Source organism: Tamandua tetradactyla, chromosome 6 (genome assembly GCF_023851605.1).
Source record: "Tamandua tetradactyla isolate mTamTet1 chromosome 6, mTamTet1.pri, whole genome shotgun sequence".
Lineage (NCBI taxonomy): Eukaryota > Metazoa > Chordata > Mammalia > Pilosa > Myrmecophagidae > Tamandua > Tamandua tetradactyla.
This window is the reverse complement of record NC_135332.1, coordinates 22,323,222-22,345,367: the sequence shown is the minus strand read 5'-3', so window position 1 is coordinate 22,345,367 and position 22,146 is coordinate 22,323,222. Positions and strand designations below refer to the sequence as shown.

Here is a 22,146-nt window from a genome sequence, read left to right as displayed (position 1 = left end):
AGTGAATGACTAAGGCCGGAAATGGAGGTGAGTCACTGAGGGCCTGCTTTGTGCAGAGGCTTCTGCAAAACAGGCTATGAAGACAGGCAGCCCAAGCTGGGGCAGGTTTCCACGATGAGGGGGCCCCTCCTTCTGGTCTCCATCCCACCCCTCCCCAGGAGCTCCTGGGGGATGGGTGGCATTCTAGTTGGCCCACCCAGCTGGAAATGGCCCCTGGGATCCCACTGACCTGAAACCACACATGCACATGGAAAAGCAAAGGAGAATGAGAGGGCAGTGCCAGGTGCCTCTATTTTCCCATTGCTGGTGCTTCTGACTCTGGGGAGGTAAGTGAAGGGATGAGATGAGCAAGGAAAGGCAGGCCCAACAGAGGTAAAGGGGCAGAGACAGGAGAAGGGCCTAGGCCAGGGGCAGTGATGCCCTGGCTCTCTGCCTGCTACCCAGGAAATGTCGATAGGTCCTCCCAGGCAGATGTGTCCTCGACCTCATGCCTCCTGCTCTGAGCAGGTGCACAAGCTGCCCGCCTTCTATGGTTTCTGTGGGTTTTCCATCTGTCTACATCGCCTCTGCCTTGACCCTGGAGCTGGGCCAGCACCCATGACCACCCTCGACTGAGTGAGTGGGGAACACCCTTGAGATAACAATAGTAAAAGTGAAGGCAAGCATGTGCTGAACAGGGAACCGTGTGCAAATCCTGGATAGTGTCGTCACAACCCCAGAGGACACTCTCATTGTCCCACTGCACAGATGAAGGGAAGAGACACAGAGAACTAACTTGTTTAGGGTCAGCCAGTTGGTGCAGCTGCAGGTAGAATGAGCTAAAATGCATGGAGCCCTCAGTTTACAGCCTGGTCCATAGTGGGCATTGAGTAAATGGTAATAAAGGCAGAAACTGAAGCAGGGTCTGGGGAAGTGAGTCAGTGCCCAGGAGGGAAGCAGGTCCCAGCTGTTTGAATACATCTGTCTTCATCAATCCCAGGTCTTCCAGCTGGGTCCCCACTCCAGGCCAGGACGAGGGTTCCTCCCGCCCAAGCCAGTGTTATCAGCTGAAACCCAGACACCTTCCCTCAGCCCCTGCTTATCTCAACCCCCAGGGCAGGGCAGGGGGTGGTGAGGGACGGACAGTCTGGGCGGTTTGGGGGGCAGGGTGTGGTTGGAGGCCAGGGCAGTTCATTCTGGGTGGCCAAGGCTGGGAAAGGAAAGTGCTTCATGTCAGAGTGGGAAGGGGCCTTGGGAAAGGGCAAACCCAAGCTCTGACTCCACCCTTTTCATAGACGGGGCCAATGACGCTCGGAGAGGGCAAGCTGTGCATGCTGAAAGCAGTGCATGTGCCCAAGCCAGGGATGGCCACAGGGGCTGTGCAGGCGGTGGCAGAGGCCAGGGCAGGCCTGGAGGTGCTGTGTGGACACAGGGCTGCGCGCTTGGAGCAGTGTGTAAGGAGTGGTCTCGAGGGTATGCACAGGGTGGTGAGTGTGTAAGGGTGGGTGAAAACCGGTGTGCAGGGGGAGGTAGGAGAAGGTGGGCCCTCTGGGGGGAGGAAAACAGGCAGCATGCGTGTGAGGGGGCCAGTGCAACCTCAGGAAGGGCACACAGGGCTCCAGCAGGAATGCGAAATATGCAGGGAACAGCCTCGTGCCAAAGCAGGGTGTGGAGGGTGGGGGGGAGACAGTGGGCCTGGGGCCAGAAAGCTCTGGGAGAGGACACACAGAGGCCAGGGGTCCTGAACGCCCCCCACCCTGATCCTTTAGTTGTCAGGCAACCCCAGTTCCTCGGGCACCAAAAGTGCCACCCCCAACCCCCACCCTGCCCGGCTGGCGGCCACACCCAGGGCTGGAGCCCGGCGGGGGCTCAGTGCCAGAGTCCATAACATTCCTCGGAGAGTCAAAAACTCAGGAAAGGCAGGCAGCGCTGACCCTGCCCTGGGGCCGGACACTGTGACAGGAAGGTGGCAGCACCCTCATAAAGCTAGCCAAAAGCCTGGATGGGGCAGAGGCTGGAGTAGTGGGGCTCCCAGAGCCAAGGAAGGGAGGTGAAGAGGGGCACAAGGCATGACAGAGCCCGCCCCTCAGCTCCTTAGTTCTCTCTGACAGGCCTGTGCTTAGCTAAGGGGGCTGCCCAGCCCCCTACTGTCAGGCAGGCTCCTGACAGGGCTGGGGGCCTATCCGAACATCCCCGCCTGCCAATCCCACCCACGGCAGCCCTACTCACCCTGCAGGAGACATCCTGGAGAGGCCATGGGGGGCGCCCTCTTGCCCAGAGGGACTTGGTGGTATGTGTGGGCAGGGAGAGAAGGGTGCAGGATCTGCCTACTCAGTACTCTGCCCACTGGGAGGATTAGGGGTGAGGGTGGAGCTTCGGGGGCACAGACAAGGACAGGGGCTCTGGGGACAGAGAGTTGCCAGATAAAATACAGGACGCCCAGTTACATGTGAATTTCAGAAAAACAACAACTAATTTTTTGTGTGTAAGAGTGCCCCAAATTATTCATTGTTTATCTGAAATTCAAAGTTAACTGGATGTCCTGTATTTTATCTGGCAACCTATAGGGTCACCCCTGGAGCCTGGCAGGGCCACTATGGAGAGGAAAGTTGCAGCCCCTCCCCAGGCTTAAGCTGCTCATTCATTCATTGAGCTATGAGTATGAACTCGAGGCCACACACTGCCTTGGTTCAAATCCTCTCTTAGCTACTTTCCAGCTTTGAACTGTGGGCAAGTTACTGAACCTCTCTGAGCCTCAGTTTCCCCATCTGTAAAATGGGGCTCATGGCACTACCTACCTCATACAGTTATGAGCGGTGGGTGAGATAATGTGCAAAATGCACTTGGTTTTTTGCCATACTATAAAGGTGGTAGTTGGTATGTATTATTTCTGGCACCAGACTCGCCATTGAGAACTGGGCCTTGGCAGCAGGCTAACTTGCCTGCCTTGGGCGGGTGACTTCACCCCTCCATCTTGGCATCCCATCTGTAAGGTGGCAGCAGTGGCACCTTCCAGGACAGGGGAGGAGAGCCTCAGGATTAAGTAAGACCAGGATAGCCCTGGCTCAGCACACGGGCTCACTTCCCTTTAGCTCCCCTCCTTGCTATCTGGCTATTCCCGAGGCTTCCTGGAAGCTGGCCCCGTCAGCAGACCAGCCCCAGGGCGGGCAGGCGGGCAGTGGAGGGGAGCAGGAACGCAGCTCTGCAAATCACTCTGCCCGGTGTGGGGGTTCCCTTCCTCCTGGGTCCTGGGCCCCCTAGCATGGCTCTAAAGGCCCTCTGTCCTAGGCCACTCCAAACCTTTGATGTCTAGTCCCGTGGCCTGGTCTGAAATAAAATCTGTTCTCTGTTAGCTGAACGGGTATGGTGGTGGTGGTGGTGGTGATGCTGGCGGTGGCAGGGCGTGACAGTGGGGGTCATCTCAGAAACTGCGTGGCTGCGGTGGGAGAGGAGGTGGCCGGGTGGTAGCCTGGGCCTGGGTTCCGGATGATCATACCTGGCCCTAGACTCAGTATGGCCTGAGGTAGGTACAGTCCCACAAACTCGACATTCCTCTCTGGGCAATCACTCAGCAGGACGGGGCAGTGGTGGGGAGGGAGGGTGCCAAGATGACGTTTCACATCCACATAGTTCCTGATGGGTGTCTGGAGCTGCCATGCAGCCTTACTCACCCACCAGGTGCAAATTCTGGGCTCAGCTGTAATTTGTTTACAAGTGTTTCTGACCACTAAAGGTCCTGGCACTGATAGGGCTTAGCCAATGTGGGTTGAATGAAGAGGCGTCCAGGTGTCCAGGAGCTTTGCCTCAGTCCCCCCACAGCGCACATGACCCTGCGGGTGGCCGACTCCCAGGGCTGCTTCTCCAGCCCAGCCTTGGTCCCCACCACCAACCCTTGGGCTGTCTTGGCAGTGCCTCAACTCACCATGGCCATCCTCCCCACCCCAACCACCACTGCTTTTTTTTTTTAAACAGGGAAAAGAATAATGATTAGGTGATGGATTTTTAAATTATTATTATTAGCTAGAATGATAATTCATTGAATAATGAAAGGGTGACCAAACATTTTCATCTTTTGTGGCATTCAGAATAGTGCCTGGCACATACCAGACACTTAATATCTGTTGAATGATTGAAAGGTACAATTTCTCCCTGAATCAAACACAGCACAAGCCATTGAATAAAATCTATTTCCCCCTTTATTTGTTATTCCTTCTAATCACATCCTGACAATCTCAAACACCAAAAGTTTTATTTTTTCTAAAGAGCAAACAATTCTTCTCCATGTCCACTGAGTACAGAATGGAACCATCCAACATGGAAAACAAAGATGCCTACACTTAAGTTTCAATATTCATCTCCTTGCTTCTGCTCCTTCCTATCTCCTGTGCATTAGCCACAAAGGAGCCCACGTGATCAATTTAAAAACAAAAATCAGATCCTGTCACTGCTTTTGCACCAGTGGCTTCCCTTTGCAATCAGAATGTACTTCAAAGTTCTTAACGCAGTCTGGGCCACAAGGCCCTAGTTGAACAGGACCCTGCTTACCTCTGAGATCTCATTTCCACCCACACTCTCCCCTTTGTCTACCTGGCTTCAACCACACTGGCCTTTTTCCTGATCCTCTGCTGAACTCATTTCTACCTCAGGGCATTTGCACCTATTGTTCCCTATGCCACGTATGCAAGTCTCTTCGGGTTCCCACCTACACATCTCCTCTGCAGAGCAGGCCCTTCTGTCCACTGCCTCTATCAGATCACCCTGTTTTATTTTCTCTATTATATTTATCACTACCTGAAATCAATGGGTCCATTTACTTATTGCCTGTCTTTCTGACCCCACTGCAATGTCAGCTCTGTCTTGATCACGCCCTGCCCTCAAAGCCAATAATGATTTGTGGGTGAATGGCTAGACAGGCAGTTGTGATTCAAGCTGGGCACTGGATCTAGGCTGTTTCTCCTTGTGAGATGGGGGAAGGAATGAAGTGCTCAGCCAAGGTCAGAGAGAGGCCACAGGTCCTAGTGACCCTGCCTTCAATTACAATCACTCAAGTCTAAGGCAACATCTGACTACGGGAGGAAGAAGGAGCCAATTCTTAAAGGTTCAGACCAAGTGGCAAATCAAGCTGGAACCAGGCAGGGTTACAAAACTGAGAGTCAGGGATGCCCTCTGGTCTCAGACATGTGACAACTAGGAAATGCTGCACCTGCCTTTGCGGCATGGCTATGTCCAAAAGCTCCACCTACTCTCCCTGTAACCTCCCACTCAGAAAGCAATTATTGAGCACCCTTGGGTATAGGTACTGCTCTAGGCACTGGAGACTCAGCACGGAGTAAGAGAGCCCAAGTCTGCCCCTCATGGAGCTTACTTCCCAAGGGAGGGAATAGCCAGTGAACAAGCGAGCAAGCAAAAAAACACTGCAAGACAATTTCAGATCTTAGAAGGAAAGACAAATGATGAGAATGATGGGGTTGAGTGTGGAAGGGGAGGCAATATAGACAGGGTGGTCCAGGGAGGCCTTGGGAGGGGCCATGCTGTGCAGAGGACCCCCCCCCCCCCACACACACACACACACCACCACCACCAGCATGTGGTCCAGCCTGGACAAGAGCCAAGGAGGAGCATTCCCTGGCCGGGAACTGCAGAGAATTGGAAAAAACCGAGGTGAGGCAGCTCACCAGGTGTGGGGTCAGTCAGAGTCATGGGAGACTTTTTGCACATGATCCCACTTTCCTTTCTTCATCAAAGATGGAGTTTCAAATGTCTTGCTTTACCATCTCAGAGCTGCTAAAGGTACAAGGAGGGCCTGAAATTGCTCCCTCTCACAAACGAAGCCCTACAGAGATTTCTTCCCCAGAAGCATTGCAGCAAGCCCAGAGTCCCAGCAAGCAACAGACGTAGCTGATACTATCTTAGCCTGTTGGCATCTAAACCAATCCTGGGAATGCTGAAAAACTGGGATTTTCTTTTTGTAAATCCGACCTTCCTTGAGTGAGTCAAGATCATTCCACTTAGAGTGGAGATGGAAGAGGACCAAAGACCATTTGTTCTTTAATTGAGGCTGAATCTGAAATTCAGTATTTTTAAAGCAAATATTGGTTTGATCAGTTCTCTGGATGGCCACCTTTCTGTAACAGGATAAAGACGCTTGTTTGAAAACTCCCTTCATTCAGAAAACCAAGTATGCATACAACTGCCTTTTAAAAAGGGAGAAAGTATACATTGTAAAGAAAATACTGTGTAATGTAGGTGTGAAACAAATACAGTTTAAGAAATTCTCAGGAAATGATGGAAAACAAACACCTATACTTATTTGACTCGGTAATCTTCCTCCAATTCCTGGACACTTAACCCAGAGAGAAAATAATGTTATGGGGGAAGAAAAGGACCAGGCACCAAGATGCTAAGCTCAATATCATATGTAATGGGCTGTGTGAGCATGCACGCACGTGCATACACACATACACACACACACACACACTCAGAAGTAAACATAATTTGCAACAAAGGCGACTGAATCACTAAAGTACATGCAGCTGCTACTTTTATACATAGGGCATTTTTGAAAGCACCGAAAATCTAAAGCAAGGACTCACATTTTAATCGCGTATCTGCCTTGTCTTTGAGACCTCATTTTCTAGCATTTCTTGAATGCAATCAATCAGCTACATTGCCAGGCATAATGATTTCTATCTTTGTTGCAATTGTACTGAGGCCAGCATTTCCTATTACTAGGATCATGTTCATTTTTCAGTTTTCTTTTCAGTTTATAAAACGGGAAAACATAAAACAGTCAGATGATTTTACATCTGCTACATACAAAGGCGACACTCTCCTCACATGGAACTGTGGGGTGACAATCAGCAACACTAGGAAACAGCTGGAAAGAACATTGTTTGCCATGAAAATTGGTCTGGGAATGCCCCTCTAAGAACATCAAGATTGCCTTAAAATTAAATGCCCCAAAACTGATGGCCACTTACATGGTATGACCCCTTGAAGCATTGTATTACCATTTAAAAAGCAATTAAACTGTGCGGATATTAAAAATAATGAGGTGGATCAATTGTGCTAATATGAACTGTACTCTATAAAAGAACTGTAAAAGACAAGAAGCTCAATAGTTGTTCAGTTACTGCTTCTATTTATGAAAAGCCTGAAAGAAAAGGATTTTTACAGGTGCATTGACAGTTTCTCCAGGGATATTCAGAAACTGTTAACTGAGGTTGCCTCTGGACTAGGAATCAACTTAGTTTCTTGCCCTAAGACCTCCACTCCTGGACAGTTGTAGCCTGTATGAGCTGAGACATCATTTATCTAAGATGTGGGTTGGCAAACCATGGCCTGTGAGCCAGATCTAGATGACCAATCGAGGAATTAAGAAAGATTTTACAATTTTAAAAGGTTGTAGAAACAAAAATGAATTTTGCTACAGAGACTGTATGTGGCAGGCAAAGCCTAAAATACTATCTGGTCCTAAGTTTATTGATTCCTGGTTTAAGGGTGAGAATGTAGTAAGCTGGTTAAGAGCCGGGCCTCTGGGTTCGATCTGCCTGGGATTGATTCTTGGCATTGCCATTTGCTAAATATGACCCTGGGCAACTCAAGGAAGCCCAGTTTCCTTGTCTGTAAATAGGAATAAGAATAATTCCTCTAGAATGAAGTTCTGTTACATGCTACAGCATGGATGAGCCTTGGAAACATCACATTATGTGGATAAAAGGACAATCATTGTATGATCTCACTTAAATGAAATAATGAGAATATGAAAATTCATAGAACCAGGAAGTGGAATACAGTTACCAGGGTCCGGGATGCAGATGGAAAATGGGAGTTAATGCCAATTGGTACAGAGTCTCTGGGGTGACGGAGAAGTTTTGGTGGTGGATGATCGTGATGTAGCACAATATTGTAAAGGTAATTAACACCACCGAATCGTGTATTTGAAAGTGGATACAACGGGAAATTTTAGGTTGTATATATGCTACCAGGATAAAAACAATACCACCATAGAAATATACAAGAGAAAGAATGAACCCTAATGTAAAGGATGGACTATAGCTAACAGTATAATTATAATAATACTGCTTCATCATTGTAACAAAGGTATCACAGTAATGCAAAATGTTAACAACAGAGAATGCTCTGTGTGTGTGTGTATGGTTATATGGGAACTCTATTTTTGCATGATTTTTCTGTAAACCTACAACTGCTCTAATATAAATAAATAAGTAAAAAGAATAATGCCTCTACCTCATGGAGGGGCTGTGAGGATAGAATACAAAAATGCAAGTAAAGCACTCAGCACAGGGCCTGGGAAATAGGTGATCAGTAAGTGTTAGCTATTATTATATGTCATGCTGCTTCTTGGCCCAGAGAATAATAGGGCCCTCACCCAGGCACTCAGGCCAGAGGCACCTTTCAGATTCTATCGATTTCAGATCCAGCCAAGTCTACCTCCTAGGTTGTTCTGGAATCCATCTCGCTGCATGCACCCAAGTCTGAGCCCCGCCATCCCTTGTCCAACTGACTCCTCAGCCTCCCTCCTGTGTCTCTCTGTTTCACTCCTGCCTTTGTCCAACTCATTCCCCACTCTAGTGCAACTCACTGCCTGCCTCACTCCTGCCTCAGACCTTTCCACAGGGCTTCTATTGCCCTCTAGATAAAGCCCATAACTCTACAAAGAGGGGCCTTGAGACTCTGCCCCTCACCTGCCTCTTTGACCTTACTCTACTCTCCCTCCCTGGCTTCTTGGCCCTGCTGAGTTCCCCAGCAGTTCATTGGCCCTCTCCCTTCGTGACCTTATTTCATTGTCTAGCCTTCCCGCTGCAGCTCTACAAGGGCCATGACTGTGTCTGTCTTATTCATTGCTGAATACTCAGGGCAGAATACACTACAGGTGCTCAATAGATGTTTCCTGAACGCATGCATGATCAGACCGAGGGTAGGGCAGAGATCATGTCTTATGTCTGTAAGGCAATGTGCTGGGAACATAGCGTTCAATGAATTCAGGTCAAGTGAGTGAGCAGAGATAGGAATGAGAATGAAGAAGGGGCTGCGGTAAAGAGAAAGGGGGCCCCTGAATTCTGCTCCGAGAGCCACCCACTCTCCTGGGCAGCCCTGCCCTTCTGATCCCTCAGTTCCATCACCCACCCCTCTATCAACTACTCTACCAACAGCAGTTCCAATATATCACTTTGGTTTCAGGGCACTTTACAGCTTACAAAATACTCTCAGGTACATCCCATCATTCAAGCCCCTACCTGAGATAGGAACTCTGGCTTCCTGACTCCACCGGCAGTGGGTCCTCACCAATTAGACCAGTCCTACCAGTGCTGTGTTACTGCCTTGCCTTCGTGGAAGTCCGAGGACTGGGGAACTGACTTGGGAGCCCAGCCTCTTACCATAGAGGCCAGCAGCAAACCACCCTCATCCCCTTGTAGGGACCGCCCAGAGATGCCCACTTGGCCCAGAGTCAGAGGCCAGCAGAAGCCATGTGGTGGAGCACAGCCCTGATTCCCAACTAGACACTGCCCCTTTGCCAGGTGTGTGGTCTTAGACCAATGCCTGGACCAATGTCGGATTCCTCATCTGTGAAATGGGAATGCTACCGCCTTGCTTCCAGGAAGGTGAACCGGACTGCATGACACCACATATGTAAACCACCCAGCTTGGGGTTGTCCCTAGAACACTCTTGATCATCACAGCTACATTCATCCATTTCCCTCTTAGTGACACACACCCCAAATCTGAGATAGGAACTCTGGCTTCCTGACTCCACCGGCAGTGGGTCCTCACCAGACCAGTCCTAACCAGTGCTGTGTTACTGCCTTGCCTTCGTGGAAGTCCGAGGACTGGGGAACTGACTTGGGAGCCTGGCCTCTCCCCACAGAGGCCAGCAGCAAACCACCCTCATCCCCCTGTAGGGACCGCCAAGAACCTAAAAGGCGCAGGATGGGAGGAGGCGGGTGAGGGACACTCCAAGCCTGCCTCTCCCGGCCCTCTGGCATCCCAATCCGCGACCCTCGCCCAAGCTCGTACCCCAGCGCGCCTCGTGGGCGCCTCCTGGTGGGAAACAAAGGGCGTCCTGGGCGCCTCGCTCGGGCCCGGGACACCTCGGGTGAGCCCCGGCGCGCCCTCCAGCTGGGACCTGCTGACCCCTATCGTCCTAAGACCTGCACTCACGTCCTCCCTGCCCTGGGAAGCCCGCTAACGAACGGCTCCCCGGAGAACACTCCTGTCCGCCCAGGCTGTGCCCCTGAGGACCGCGCGCGCCAGTCCGAACCACCCCCCTGCCGGTCACTGACCCATCTTCTTCAACGCCCGCAGCCCGGGCCTCTGGGTACAGCCGTCTGGGGGCGCCGGCGGAGACGACAGCGCGACTGACGCCGCGACCTGGGTCGACACCCGGGGCTCCTCCGGCCGGCGGCGGCTGCTCCTCCAACCGCACAGCATGGCTCGGTGGGTAGGGGCCGGGCCTGGGGTCTGCGCGCCAGGACAGGGCAGCGAGGGCTCCACTCCGGCCCCGCCGCGGCTCTGCGCCGGGTCAGGAGGCAGAAACTTAGCCGCGCCGGGAGGGCGCCGGGAAGAGGGAGAGAGGGAGGGACACGGCACTGGGAGGGAGGGATAAGGAGGGAGAGGCGGGGCCGAGGACGTCGCGGGGGAGGCGGGAAGCCGGGCGGGGACCCCAGGCTCGGGATATGCCCTGAGAGGGCGGCGGCCCGCGTCCCCCTGAGTCTCTGCGTTCGCCCGCAGCTCGTAGGTCGGTCTCCGTATTCCCCGAGCCTACCTCGGATCGCGGCCGCCTGGGTTGCCCAGAGCTTCCACTCCGGGAGGGGGGAGGGGAGAACCGTTGGGACGAGGAATGTCCCCGGCCAGACACTTTCTCCCTTCCAGGGACCCTGACTCTTTGCGGACTCCCGGCCCCTCTCCACCCCTCTCCCTGTGGGGAGGCCTCCGGGCGGCAGAAGTCTCGAAATTGACTGGTCTGAAGAGGATGGAGTAGAGCTAAGTCTAAAGGCCCCGGCAAAGATTCTGGGGTTCGAGGCTTGGACGGATCTGCAATCCGGCCCCGCCTGGCTCGTAGGTGTCCGTGACATCAACCCTTGGGTGTGCGTTCGCACCGGGGTTCTGGTGACCGCGTCACGTGTGCACTTGATGTCTGTGAAACCAGCGGAGTAGAGTGTGCGTCGTCTGTAGCCAGTGCCCTGGGTCGCGGCGGTGAGCTGGGCCCACAGCACCACTAAGTGGCTGCCACAAGCGTGGCATTCCAAAGAGAAATCTGAGTTCTTCCGGACCTAGATTGTCCACCTACTTGCCCCCAGCTTAACCCCATTCTCAAACATCCCAACACAGCAACACTGTATTTTGACTTGGGCGCCTACGCTCCTCTAGGTTTCTGAATTTTCTTCTAGAATTTCAAGTCTTTGTACTTTTTATTCTGCAGTTCCTCCAGGAATGATCTTCCTCATTCTTCTCCTGGATTACTCTTAAGGCTTGCAAAATTCAGTTCCGATGTCCCTGCTCCAGACCCCTGGCCCCAGGACATCACTCCCATTTTGGTCCCCGGAGCCTGAAACATTTAATTGGATCGCTCAGAACTATGGGGCCTGGGGTCGGAGGCCAGAAGTCGGTTTCCACCAGGGGGCGCGAGGACTCCGTGTGGGTTCGCTATGCCCACCCGGGAGCGCTGCGGTCCGCTTCTTGCTTTCCCCGGGAGGGGCCGGACCAGCTTATTCGCTCCCCCTGATTGGGAGAGGCACCACGAAGTCATTTGCATAATGTTGGAAGGACCGCACTGAATGGCTCGAGTAGAGAAGTGGGACGTGAAACGGGCTCGCCCATTGGCTTAAATTTCTTTCCTCGCTCCGCGACCCCATCCGGCCAGACTCAGTCCGTAGGTCAGTCGGAAACCCGCGGGCAAAGTGGCGACAGAGGACTCAGGTGTCGGGACAGAGAGCGTAGTGGGGTGAGTGCCGGCGACTGGACCTGATTTGAGGGGCCGGGATAGGAGACTATTCGCCCCGCCCTGGCCCCTTCCGGCTCGCCCATTCGCTTGTCTAGGAGTTGGGGATATGCACGGAGAGAGGAGCATCTGCGGACATATCTGGCACTACGACCCCTGCCACCTGTCTTTCCCCCCACCCAGTGGGGATCTCGCGGTCTTTACTACCCTAGCTCCACCCACGCTGCTTGGAGCTAAGAAAAGGAGTCTTTCTCAGCCGCAGCTTCCCACGCTCGGACCTGCCGGGGTATCCCACTCAAGTCTCTAAAGAGCTTAGTTTGCCCGGCTGGAAAATGGATCGGTGGCTTATGGAGGTGTGTGCCGGGGCGGACCCGGCTCACATGGGGCTTGTTTTTGCAGAGTCGCTCAAAAGTAGGGCTCACAGCAGCTGGGGATGGGCACCAAGAATGAAGGCCCTGAGCCGGAGTGCCAGAAACAATTCCAGGCTGCCGTCAGCGTCATTCAGAACCTGCCCAAGAATGGTGAGGCCACTGGGACACGCATTTTGGGGGTCAGGACGGCTGGGGGTTGCCTCCAGGGAGGAGGTGGCTCTGATCCCTGAAGTTTCTGCATACAGGTCTGTAACAGGGCTGCTCTGGGGGTCTGTTTCTGCCACCCACTCCTCTCCAGCTGCCCTGGGCAAGACCCCCTCACCCACTCCAAGGGTGCTCCCCCACTTCCCCCACCATCTTCCTGGGGCAAGGACTGATGCTCTGCCCTTGGCTTCCCAACCCCCTGCCCAGGCTCTTACCGCCCCTCCTACGAAGAGATGCTACGATTCTACAGCTTCTACAAGCAGGCAACCATGGGACCCTGTTTGGTCCCTCGGCCTGGATTCTGGGACCCCATTGGGCGCTATAAGTGGTGAGCTCCCCACTGGCTGGGCAAACAAGCCTCAGCTGTCAAGCAGTCCTCTCACAGCCCTCTGTCCCCCAGGGATGCCTGGAACAGTCTGGGCAAGATGAGCAGAGAGGAGGCCATGTCCGCATATATTGCTGAGATGAAGGTGGTGGCACAGAAGGTAGGGAGGGACTGCTGCCCCCACTTTGTCCCCAAAGCTCTCACACATGTGGCTGGCGGCTACCCTTCTAGTTGTGACCCTCATTATGTTTCCTGTATACTGACACCCCCATGGGAATCACCACTTTCCTGTGAACTTTCAACCTGCCCCATCTCTGGTCCCTGGCTGGGTGAAAGGTGGAGTGGACATGACAGGGCAGGAGCAGACCCAGCTTGAGGAAATAGGAGGGCCAGCCTCTACCCAGCAGACTTCTCTCCCCCACAGGTGATCGACACAGTACCCCTGGGCGAAGTGGCAGAGGACATGTTTGATTATTTTGAGCCTCTGTATCAGGTGATCCCTGACATGCCGAGGCCCCCGGAAACCTTCCTGAGAAGGGTCACAGGTCAGGCCCCCCAGGACGGTAGCTCAGCAAGTGTTGAACGAGCTGTCCTAGGTCTGGGTGAAGGGGGCTGCTCATCACTGCAGGGGAGGGGTTGGGGGTAAAGGGCTCTAGGTCATGTCCCTGTGAGGACCCTACCCAGGGCCCACATGGGGTGGGTCTCAGGCAGCATCCATGGCTAATGGACAGTAGGGACCTAATCTCAGTGAGAAGTGCCAGCCTCCACCTAGCCCCATCTCTGTTACTGTGTCTTGGCAGGTCGGAAAGAACAGATACTGAATAGGGATGTTGGGGCTAACCCAGAGCCTTCCTGCCTCCCCAAGGAACCTGCACTCCCAAGCTCAGGTCAGTACCTGGGCTGGAGGGGCAGGGAGCCAAACCCAGGGTGGAGGATCTTCAGTAGGGTGGAGGGGAGAAGGCTGGATGCCACACTGGGCCCTCCACACCTCATGCCCACAGACACTGAGACCTCCTATGCTCAAAGGCCAGGGGACAGGCTCAGGGATTCTTGTTCCAGCACCTCACTTATGGGGCCCATCTTTGTCCCCTGAGGCAGTGTCTCCACTGACCCTTGAACAGGTGCATGCCCCTCCCCTTTCTCCATAACCTTCCTCTTGTTGATAACTCTACCTACCCTCTCCCCAGAGTCCCAGCTGCCCAGGGACTTGGACTCTGAGGTTTTCTGTGATTCCCTGGAGCAGTTGGAGCCTGAGCTGGTGAGACCCCCTCAACCCCCCACCCCCACCCCACCCCCGCCAATTCCCTCCCCTTCCCCACTACAATTGTGGTCTGGCTGCTCCTAACCTTCATCCTCCATCTGCTTGCCACTTACACCTTGTGACTCATCTCAGCAGGTTTGGGCAGAGCAGAGGGGAGCACCTGGAGGAGAGCCTGATACCAGAAACAGCCCCGTGCCTGCTAGAGAGAAAGGTGAGCCCCTGCCCGACCCTTCATCCGCTCCTACTTTTCCCTGTAGTTCTGGTGACCCAGGCCTTTCTACTTAGGGCAGAGGTAAAAGTCCAGCCCTGAGTATTGAAAAGAGCCAGCCTCTGAACTGGGAGGGTTGCCATGCAGGCAGACACTTGCCTGGGTAGGCAAAGTCCCTGCCCAGCCTCTTCTCCCTGCAGGTGCCAAGACGGGACCCCCAACCTAGAATGGGAGTCCCGTCCCTACTCTGTCGCCTCCAGCTGCATGGCTTGGGAAGTGCCCCCCACTCTCTAGTCCTCCCATTTGGGAATCTCAAAGGAGAACACTGATTCCTGTTGTAGCCCCTTTCTATAAATTCCTGTTGCCAATCTCATAAGGGGTACTTTCACATATATTATCTCCTTTATTCCTCTGACCAAACAACCCTATGAGGGATATGGCATCTTGCCTTGTTTATCAGGTGACTAAATAAGGCTCAGAAAAACTAATGACTTGCCCAAAGTCACACAACTAATAAGTGCAGTGCCAGGATTCAAATTATTGGCAGCCTGTTACTTAGCCACATAGATGGACTTTGCAAGAGTCACACTTGGTACAAGGGATTGCATTCAACTGCCACACTTCCCTGGACCTTCCCCCATCAGTCACCACCCTGCCCCTAGCTGAGCTGCCTCTGAGTCCCTTTCCCTGTGTCTATGCTCTGCAGAGGGGTTGGGGGGCAGCCTGCTGCTGGGTCCCCAGGAATTGGACATGTGGCTGGTGGGGACAGTTCGGGCGCTCCAAGAAAACATGAGGAATGTCCAGGGCAGGCTGCAGAGCCTGGAAAGCATGCCTTGCCCCCCCCAGCAGGTGAGTTTCCCCCACCCCCTTCAAGATCTGGGCAAGGCTGGGGCAGAACTCTGGGTGCCCCAATTCCTGTCCTTGTTCTCTTGCCTCCGCCTGCCCACATCTCTGCCTTCTCCAGAGAATGATGTGGCTCACGCGGCCAGCAGGGAAGCTAGGGAGTCTGAAGTGCTTCCACCCAGGAAGGAAGGACAGGAAGGACGTTCCCTTCCTGCTCTTGCCTCCCTCTGCCTGAGGAGAAACTGAGTATGAGGATTAATTCTCAGGGTCACAATGTGTCTGCTCTTTTTGCACTGTGGCTGGGAATCACTGTTGTTCCTCAGCCAGAGCTTCTGTTCCCAAATTTAGGGTTGCCCTAAGAAAGATTGGCCCTTGAATCCCTCAACCCCTCTTCTCGATTCCTAGATCTACTTGCCCCTTACACCTTGGCTCTGGCAAAATAAATATCAGCTGCCATTTCTTGAGCCCCAGCTGTGTGCCAAACATTTTACCTGTCTTATCACGTGTAAGGCACACGAGAACCCAAGAAATGGTTATTTTTCCATCCACATTTACAGATGAAGACACTAAGTCTCTAAGAGGTTGAGTGAGATAATGCATGTAGGTGCCTGAAACACAGAAAGACTTCTACGAATGGGGTTGTGATTATCACTGTTATCATTATTATTAACATGGTGATAGAGCTGGGAGTGGCCAGTGAGTATCTACCAGGGTGGCAGAAATTTCCTCAGATTCAGAGCAGGCCACTTTTCAACACTACCCAGCGCTTTATTTATGTTTTTGTTTTAAACTTTCACAAATGTTATATGATATAGACTGTAAGTAGATTATAGACATCATGACATTCCACCTTTAAATACGTGGGCTTACCTCTCTAAAAATAATTACATTTGACTACATAGCCAAATTTTTTGCCACACAGTAATTCTTTATTATCATCAAATACCTAATCTAAATTTGCATTTTCCCAGCTGTCCCAAAATTGCTCTAACTGCTGTTTGTCCAATCCACAATCACTGCCTCTTATGTCCCTTAAATCTCTTTTAATCTACACCAGTCCCTTTCCTTTCACACCCACTTGCTGGCAAGACTGGACCAATGGTCCTGTAGAAAGTTCCACCTCTGGGTCTGTCCAGTTACATCCTCTTGGTATTAGTTAGCTAGCTCCTCTGTACATGTGTTTCCTTTGAGCTGCAGGTTCCCAGGTAACAGTAGAAGTGATGCTCTTCACATTAGAGGACACACGATATCTGGGGGTCCCACCACATGACATGGACTACTGGCATGTGCTAAGGGAGGGATGGCCTCATCCCAACATTGTCTAGTCATAGCTTCCTTTTTGTGGCCAAGAGATTCTTTCTTGTGTTATTGTAGCACTTCACAAATATCCAGTTCCCCATCTACCCCATTTGCCATGTGGTTTTTAACAACAATTGATAATCCTTGCCTGAATCAATTTATTTAGTGGTTGCCAAAAAAAAAAAAAAAATGCTGATTTTTAAGTTCTACTATTCCATTCATATTTATTAGCTTCATTTTTCTGTAAAGTAGAGCTTTCCCTCATCATCTAGCCTTCCCCTGAAATATAGTTTTCTATGGGAAGCCAGGATACTTAATTCTGTCTCTTTAGTTATCTGTTTGTTTTAAAAAGCTATAGGTTTACAGAAGAATCATGCATAAAATGCAGAGTTCGCATAAACCCACCCCTCCGTGCAGTTTTCCCTATTATTAACACTTTGCATTAGTGTGGTAGTTACTGTTTTTAAAAGTAAGGAAGTGATTTAACTTTATCACCCCAGTGATGACAAATGTCCAATTTTCTCTTTTTTGAGTATCATTTTGGACTGAAAGATTTTTAAAATTCAGTATTACAATCTACTATAATCATTCTTTTTGATGCTCAGATTGTCACATCTTTGAAAGCGGAAACCCTTTCAAGCCGGGTCCTATATTCTTGTAACACAGCCTCATTAATCTTTAAAAGCTTCCCTGCTTTCTGTACAAGATGTCCCACTGTCACCTCTACCTTCTCTGCCCCAGACCTGGAATTAGCCACTTCTCCAAGGAGCCCTGACTCCTTTTAATGGGGCATGATATTTAGAAACTAAATTCTGAGCACCCAAGGTCTTCATTTGAAGTATGTGGCCCATCCTTTACAATATGGGATCCTCAGGTCATACCAAGATCATCACTTTGTTGCCTAGAGGAGACAGCCTGGAGCCCGGTCCCTCCACATGGCAGCTCCTCTAGCCCCTGGAGAGGAGGTTGTGGGTGGGAGCTGGCACTCAGTGTCCCAGGGACCACTCCCTTCCTGGGGTGCAGATCTAGGAGTCGAGTCTTCTCTGCCCCAATCCTCACAAACTGAGGAGGCAGAAGATCCTGCTGAGCTCTGGAAGGGGGTTCCTAAGGAGAGCCCAGTGTGTGCTAAGCCCTGGGCTGCCCTGACTCCTTCCCTCTTGGCAGCAGAGGACCCCACGTGAGGCCCGGCCTTGGCCCCTCAGGCTCTCGCCTCCCATGATGCTCTTCTTCCTTCTGTGGCCCTTTGTTGTCCAGTTGCTCTTCAGACAGTTTCGGACCCAAAAGAGGTGACTTTCAGTGGACAAATCTCTGCAGCCAACTGAGGAGGCTCTGTGCCACCTGTCCTGCTATGCTCTGAGCCTTTCTAGGGTTGGGAGAACAGCATTAAAAAAAAAAAAAAAATCAGTGTTTGCTGTGGCACTCCCCCCCGCACTCCCCACTTCCCTAGAAGGCTGCAGTTGTGGTGCCCGTGCAGCGTTCTGGCCTGGCGGATGACGGGAGGGGACGCCCATCCCACCCTCCCTCCCTCTGGGTCACCTGACCCTCCTCCCACCTCAGCCTCTCCCTGCAGAAGCTCAGCTCTGGGGCAAGTCGGAACTTGGGCCTGGAAGAATGATTGGCTAGGAGGCTGCAGGAGGGCGGACAGTAGGCCCGGACAGTTGGGGGAAGGGGGTTAAACAAGCCCCGGGGGAGGGGAGCGAGTACTGATTTTGCTCACCCCCATCCCCAGCCGCCCCCGCCCCGACCCCCCACCACCACCACACTCAGGACGTCTTCACTGAAGATTTTCAAAGAATGTTTCACTAAATAAAACCGTAATTGCCTGCAGTCTGTGCCCCTCATGGAGTTGAGAAGGAGGGTCTTGGGCGCACGAGGCACGAATCCCTTTTCTTCCACACCCCCGCCCCCCCATGTCCCGAGCTGACGGCCCCAGAGGCCAGCGGTTGGTTGGTGTTTTTGAATGAGACTGAAGGAAAACAGAGGCATCGGTCTTAAGGAAAGGCGAAGGGGTGGGGGTGGGGGTGTCCAGGGGACGACGGGGGGGGGGGGGGGGGGACGTCGGGAGGGAGGGCTGCGCCGTGGCCCCATCCACCTCGCCCCGTCGGTGGCGGCGAGTGCCAGCGAGCTGGGGACATAAAAAGAAGTGACACACGAGGGAGCCCCCTCCCCTCACCTCCTGTTGCTAGGGCAGCCTCTCCATGACCTCCGTGTTCGGACTTTCCCAGGGAACTTTCTGGAAGGCCAAGGCTCAGCGGGAATCTCGTCCTTGCCCCGCCCTGAGGAGCGGGGAGGCGGGTCCTTCGCGGCCTGAAGCCCCGGGTCGGAGTGGGCCGCGCGCCGGCATTGTGCACTGAGCTCCCGGCATTGCTGGCTATTGCCAGCTGCTGCAGGCTCTCTGCGTTCCGAACTTAGTTTTCTCCCTGGCCTGGAGGCCTTAACCTCATTCTGGTCAGTCCCAGCCCTGTCGTCCTCTCCGAACCGCCCTGGCTCCGGCCACTGACTGGGATTCGGCGGTGGAATCACCACTCAGAGCGCCTCCTGCTGCCTGGCGCCTCCGAGCACTTTAGCCAGGGTCCTGTCCCATGAATAGCCACAACAGTCGCCTTGAGCCTTTCGCAGCTCCTACCCTCTTGGTCCCTCTCCCATTTCAGAATAAGGAAGAGGCAGTTCTCAAGGGCCCTCCATGGAGACCCTTAACCTCTTGCGTTCCCTCTGTCAGCCCCTGGCATTGACTACTGCCCCAGGATTGGCCCCAGTGGAAGCAGTAAACTCTTTGTCCACAAGCCCTGTCTAGGTGGGGAGGGTGCTGCTCAGAGCAGCCACTGGCCTGTTGCAGCTTGTGATAAGGATGGACAACAATAGGTCAGTGGGAGAGGGGACAAACTGGTGCAAGCAACGAAGGTGTGGGGCAAGAGCCAGCTCCATCACTTGTGTACAGTAGCTGTATGCGCTTGGGCAAGATGCTTAGCTGCTCTGAGCCTGGGTTGCCTTATCTGTGAAATAGGGATGATGATCACTTCATCATTAGGTAGTCCTGGGGTTTAAATGACCCTTTAAACCCCTTTGCCGCGCAAAGGGTTAGAACTCGGCTAATATTAACGTGCCTGGCTCCTTCTTTGATAGGATTGTAGAAAGTTCCATGCAGCCTATCAGTCTGGCCACCCCTATTCCATTTGACAGTTGAATCCTATCCAGTGAGCTGAGGCTGGGCTCAACGGTGTCTTCCAAATCCCATGACTAGGGGTACTCAGGAGTCCTCTGAGCTCTGATAATGTGCTTAGCATTTTGGAGGTCTCCAACTCCGGTTTTCCAGTTCTCAGCAAAGTCCTTTTTCTCAGGGAGCTCACAGCATGAGGGGCCAGATCGTACCCTCAGGGAGGCTAATGCATGATGGATGGAGAAACAAACAAGGGCAGGCTTTTCAGATGAACCTGAGTTCTTGGAAACCTGGGGAAAATAGGAATGAGAGGCTAGGATAGTAAATTCTGAAAATATCTGGATGTACCCCAGACCCACTTTCGCTAGCCTTTCCCTTTAGACACACCTGCACAGGGCATGCTCATCACCACCGCCCCACCAAATACCTGGCATTGCCCCTCAGAGCCCTTAGGTCTGAGTTCCCAGACAGGGTCTTCCTTTGGACACAATGCGTTCTCTTCCTAGTATGCCCTTCTTCATACTAATCTGTCTGGAAAACTCTTGCTCCTTCAGAGGTCAGCCAAGTCAGCTCCTCCATGAAACCTGCCCGCAATTCGTAACTCCCAAGCCTTTTGGGTCAAAGCTTCTACTGAGATTTTCCTCATTTGCCATGTTAGTCCCTTTCCAACTGAATTGTGGTTTGATGACCTCTCCACACAGTCCATGAACATACTGAAAGCAGAGATAATATTTTATTCACCTTTGTGCCCTCCTAACAAATGTTAGCCAAAGGAAGGAACAGGATCTGAATTAGGTTAAAGCTCTTGGGAATAAAAAGGGAATAAATCCAACATTTTTGAGGAAAAAAATAAACTATATGTGTTTGTTACATGAAGAAAAAAATGGCATAGGGGGTCACAAAGACCTGTGCCCTAGCCAGAACTGCCCCTTAGTTGTAATATGACCTTGGACAAGTCAGTTTCTCTGAGGCACAGCGATTTCTTATCTTTAAAATGGAGACAATTCCTACTCTGCCTAACTCACCGGGGAGTGAAAGTCAATGGTTCTGTGTGTAAAGGAACTTTATACAGTGAAGAGTGGTAGGAATGTAAGGGATAATCATAAGAAAGGGTCACTGAACGAGTGGGTGGCAAGAGGGAAAAGTGGAGACTACTACGAGATTTTAGGCATAAGTGATACAGGGTTATGGCAACTCTGAGTTCAGGTCCTCTTGGTCCCTTGTACTCTAGGCAAAGTCTTAGAGTCTGGAAATTTTCTCAAGGGAAAATACGCTCCTCATGAATCTACCCCGAAGACTTGGGCCAGAGTTCCCCAGGCCCCCATTTCGGGGCAACGCCTCCTCCTCTCGGAAGCCTCTGGCTCTGCTTCCCTCCCAGTCTTGCCCAGCCTAATGAGGAAGGTCCTCTGCCAATATTAGCCCCTTCTATTTCGGTTAGCCACGGTCGATTATTTTAACTCATTATTAAGTTCGAACCCTTGCCACTGACCAGGACTCCCTTATACCAAAGATCAAGAAATGCACCCAACCAGTCGGAAGTTGAGACCAGGGCGGCCCCGGGAGGCCATTTTCTTCTACACAAGCTGAGGCAAATGGAAAGGGGATCGGCTCCCGCCCAGGGTCTCCAGGGAGCCCAGGGCACACACCCTGCCCTTTAAAAACCAGACCTAGGGGAGGGGCCTGGCCTGGGTTCAGTATTTTACACAGGCCCCTGGGGAGCGGAGGCGGCCCTGAGACACCAGGCCAGAGGGAGCGACTGCAACTCGGCCTCCTTGGGCCAAGGATCCCGACGCTGGGCCGAGGATCAACGTAACCCGAGACTCGAACCTGCCCTCTCCACTTTGGAGGCCTAGTCCGAGATTACTGCCAGCAACACAGTCACACTGTCCCTTTAAGGCGGCACTTTTTATTCTCCATTTGTTTACTTCTTCATGCGCTTTTCGTCTTTAACAAAATATGTTCACGAAATCCTTCCGCAAACATCAGCCCTAGGAGCTAACCCCCATCCCGAAGCCACTATTATAACCTTAAGAATCGAGAGTGAATAACCGTGGGCCAATATCTCTCTTTAAAGGAATTTAATCTTCTTTCACATTTTGGGGACTACTTTCTAGGAACAAACCATTTTTGCTTTATTTAACAAATGTTTACGACCTTCAGAACTCTTCCGCTGAAGAAAGAATAAGATAATATCTCTTAAAACCCACCTTTTCGTAAAAATATTCTGTGTGACCACTTCTAGGCTATCGAATCTTCTAGTATTCCTGAAGCATAATGGTATGGCCCAGAACCCGCCCCATCTTTTCTGCGATTGGCTTTCCTTTCTCAGCGAGACGTATGACTCTTGACCAATGGACGCTCACGTTTCTTTAGCCAGGGCTAAGTGAAGGAAGGAGTCGATCTGGGTGACGCCCCCTACGCGTTCTGGGATTGGCTACGTCGCATAGCAAGCGAGGACGGCGGGCCTGAAAGATGGAAACTACGACTCCCAGCCTCCTCAGATGAGGACCCGGTTACGCATGCGCACAGGCAGGGCG

The 22,146-nt window shown here is 52.3% G+C and overlaps 2 protein-coding genes and 1 long non-coding RNA gene across 7 annotated transcripts in view; 1 reads left to right on the top strand and 2 right to left on the bottom strand.

The window, feature by feature from the left end:
• PLCD3 (phospholipase C delta 3) overlaps positions 1 to 10,862 on the bottom strand; it is a 22,025-nt gene extending 11,163 nt beyond the window's left edge. Inside the window, exon 1 of one of the 3 annotated variants that reach the window (XM_077164090.1) lies at positions 10,284 to 10,862. In XM_077164090.1, the coding sequence (XP_077020205.1) occupies positions 10,284 to 10,431 (148 nt within the window). In that variant the 5' untranslated portion in view covers positions 10,432 to 10,862. Of the gene's footprint in view, positions 1 to 2,208; positions 9,765 to 10,283 lie in introns of those variants that run through there. The other 2 variants (XM_077164091.1, XM_077164092.1) reach the window with 2 other exon arrangements.
• ACBD4 (acyl-CoA binding domain containing 4) lies at positions 10,118 to 17,856 on the top strand. Of its 3 annotated transcripts, none has more exons than XM_077164097.1 (11): positions 10,118 to 10,437; positions 10,873 to 11,944; positions 12,341 to 12,462; positions 12,724 to 12,844; positions 12,917 to 13,001; positions 13,266 to 13,386; positions 13,642 to 13,728; positions 14,029 to 14,099; positions 14,238 to 14,313; positions 15,017 to 15,159; positions 17,617 to 17,856. In XM_077164097.1, exons 3-11 carry the CDS (start codon positions 12,375 to 12,377, stop codon positions 17,740 to 17,742), a joined length of 918 nt encoding a protein of 305 aa, XP_077020212.1. In that variant the 5' UTR covers positions 10,118 to 10,437; positions 10,873 to 11,944; positions 12,341 to 12,374; the 3' UTR covers positions 17,743 to 17,856. The 3 variants fall into 3 exon arrangements, with proteins under 3 accessions (XP_077020212.1, XP_077020213.1, XP_077020211.1); XM_077164098.1 differs by having other exon boundaries at positions 10,119 to 10,437; positions 17,620 to 17,856; XM_077164096.1 differs by having other exon boundaries at positions 10,119 to 10,437; positions 14,235 to 14,313.
• LOC143687285 (uncharacterized) lies at positions 15,313 to 22,146 on the bottom strand. Its single transcript, XR_013177486.1, has 3 exons — positions 21,817 to 22,146; positions 18,626 to 19,899; positions 15,313 to 17,815 (listed from the first exon to the last, which is right to left on the bottom strand). It is a non-coding gene; the product is annotated as an uncharacterized LOC143687285 (long non-coding RNA).

Bases quoted from the DNA above. Each gene is read 5' to 3' on its own strand.
- ACBD4 (XM_077164096.1), top strand. From the start codon at position 12,375: ATGGGCACCAAGAATGAAGGCCCTGAGCCGGAGTGCCAGAAACAATTC. The intron at 13,387-13,641 runs GTCAGGCCCCCC...GTGTCTTGGCAG, and splicing joins CTTCCTGAGAAGGGTCACAG to GTCGGAAAGAACAGATACTG. The intron at 13,729-14,028 runs GTCAGTACCTGG...CCCTCTCCCCAG, and splicing joins ACCTGCACTCCCAAGCTCAG to AGTCCCAGCTGCCCAGGGAC.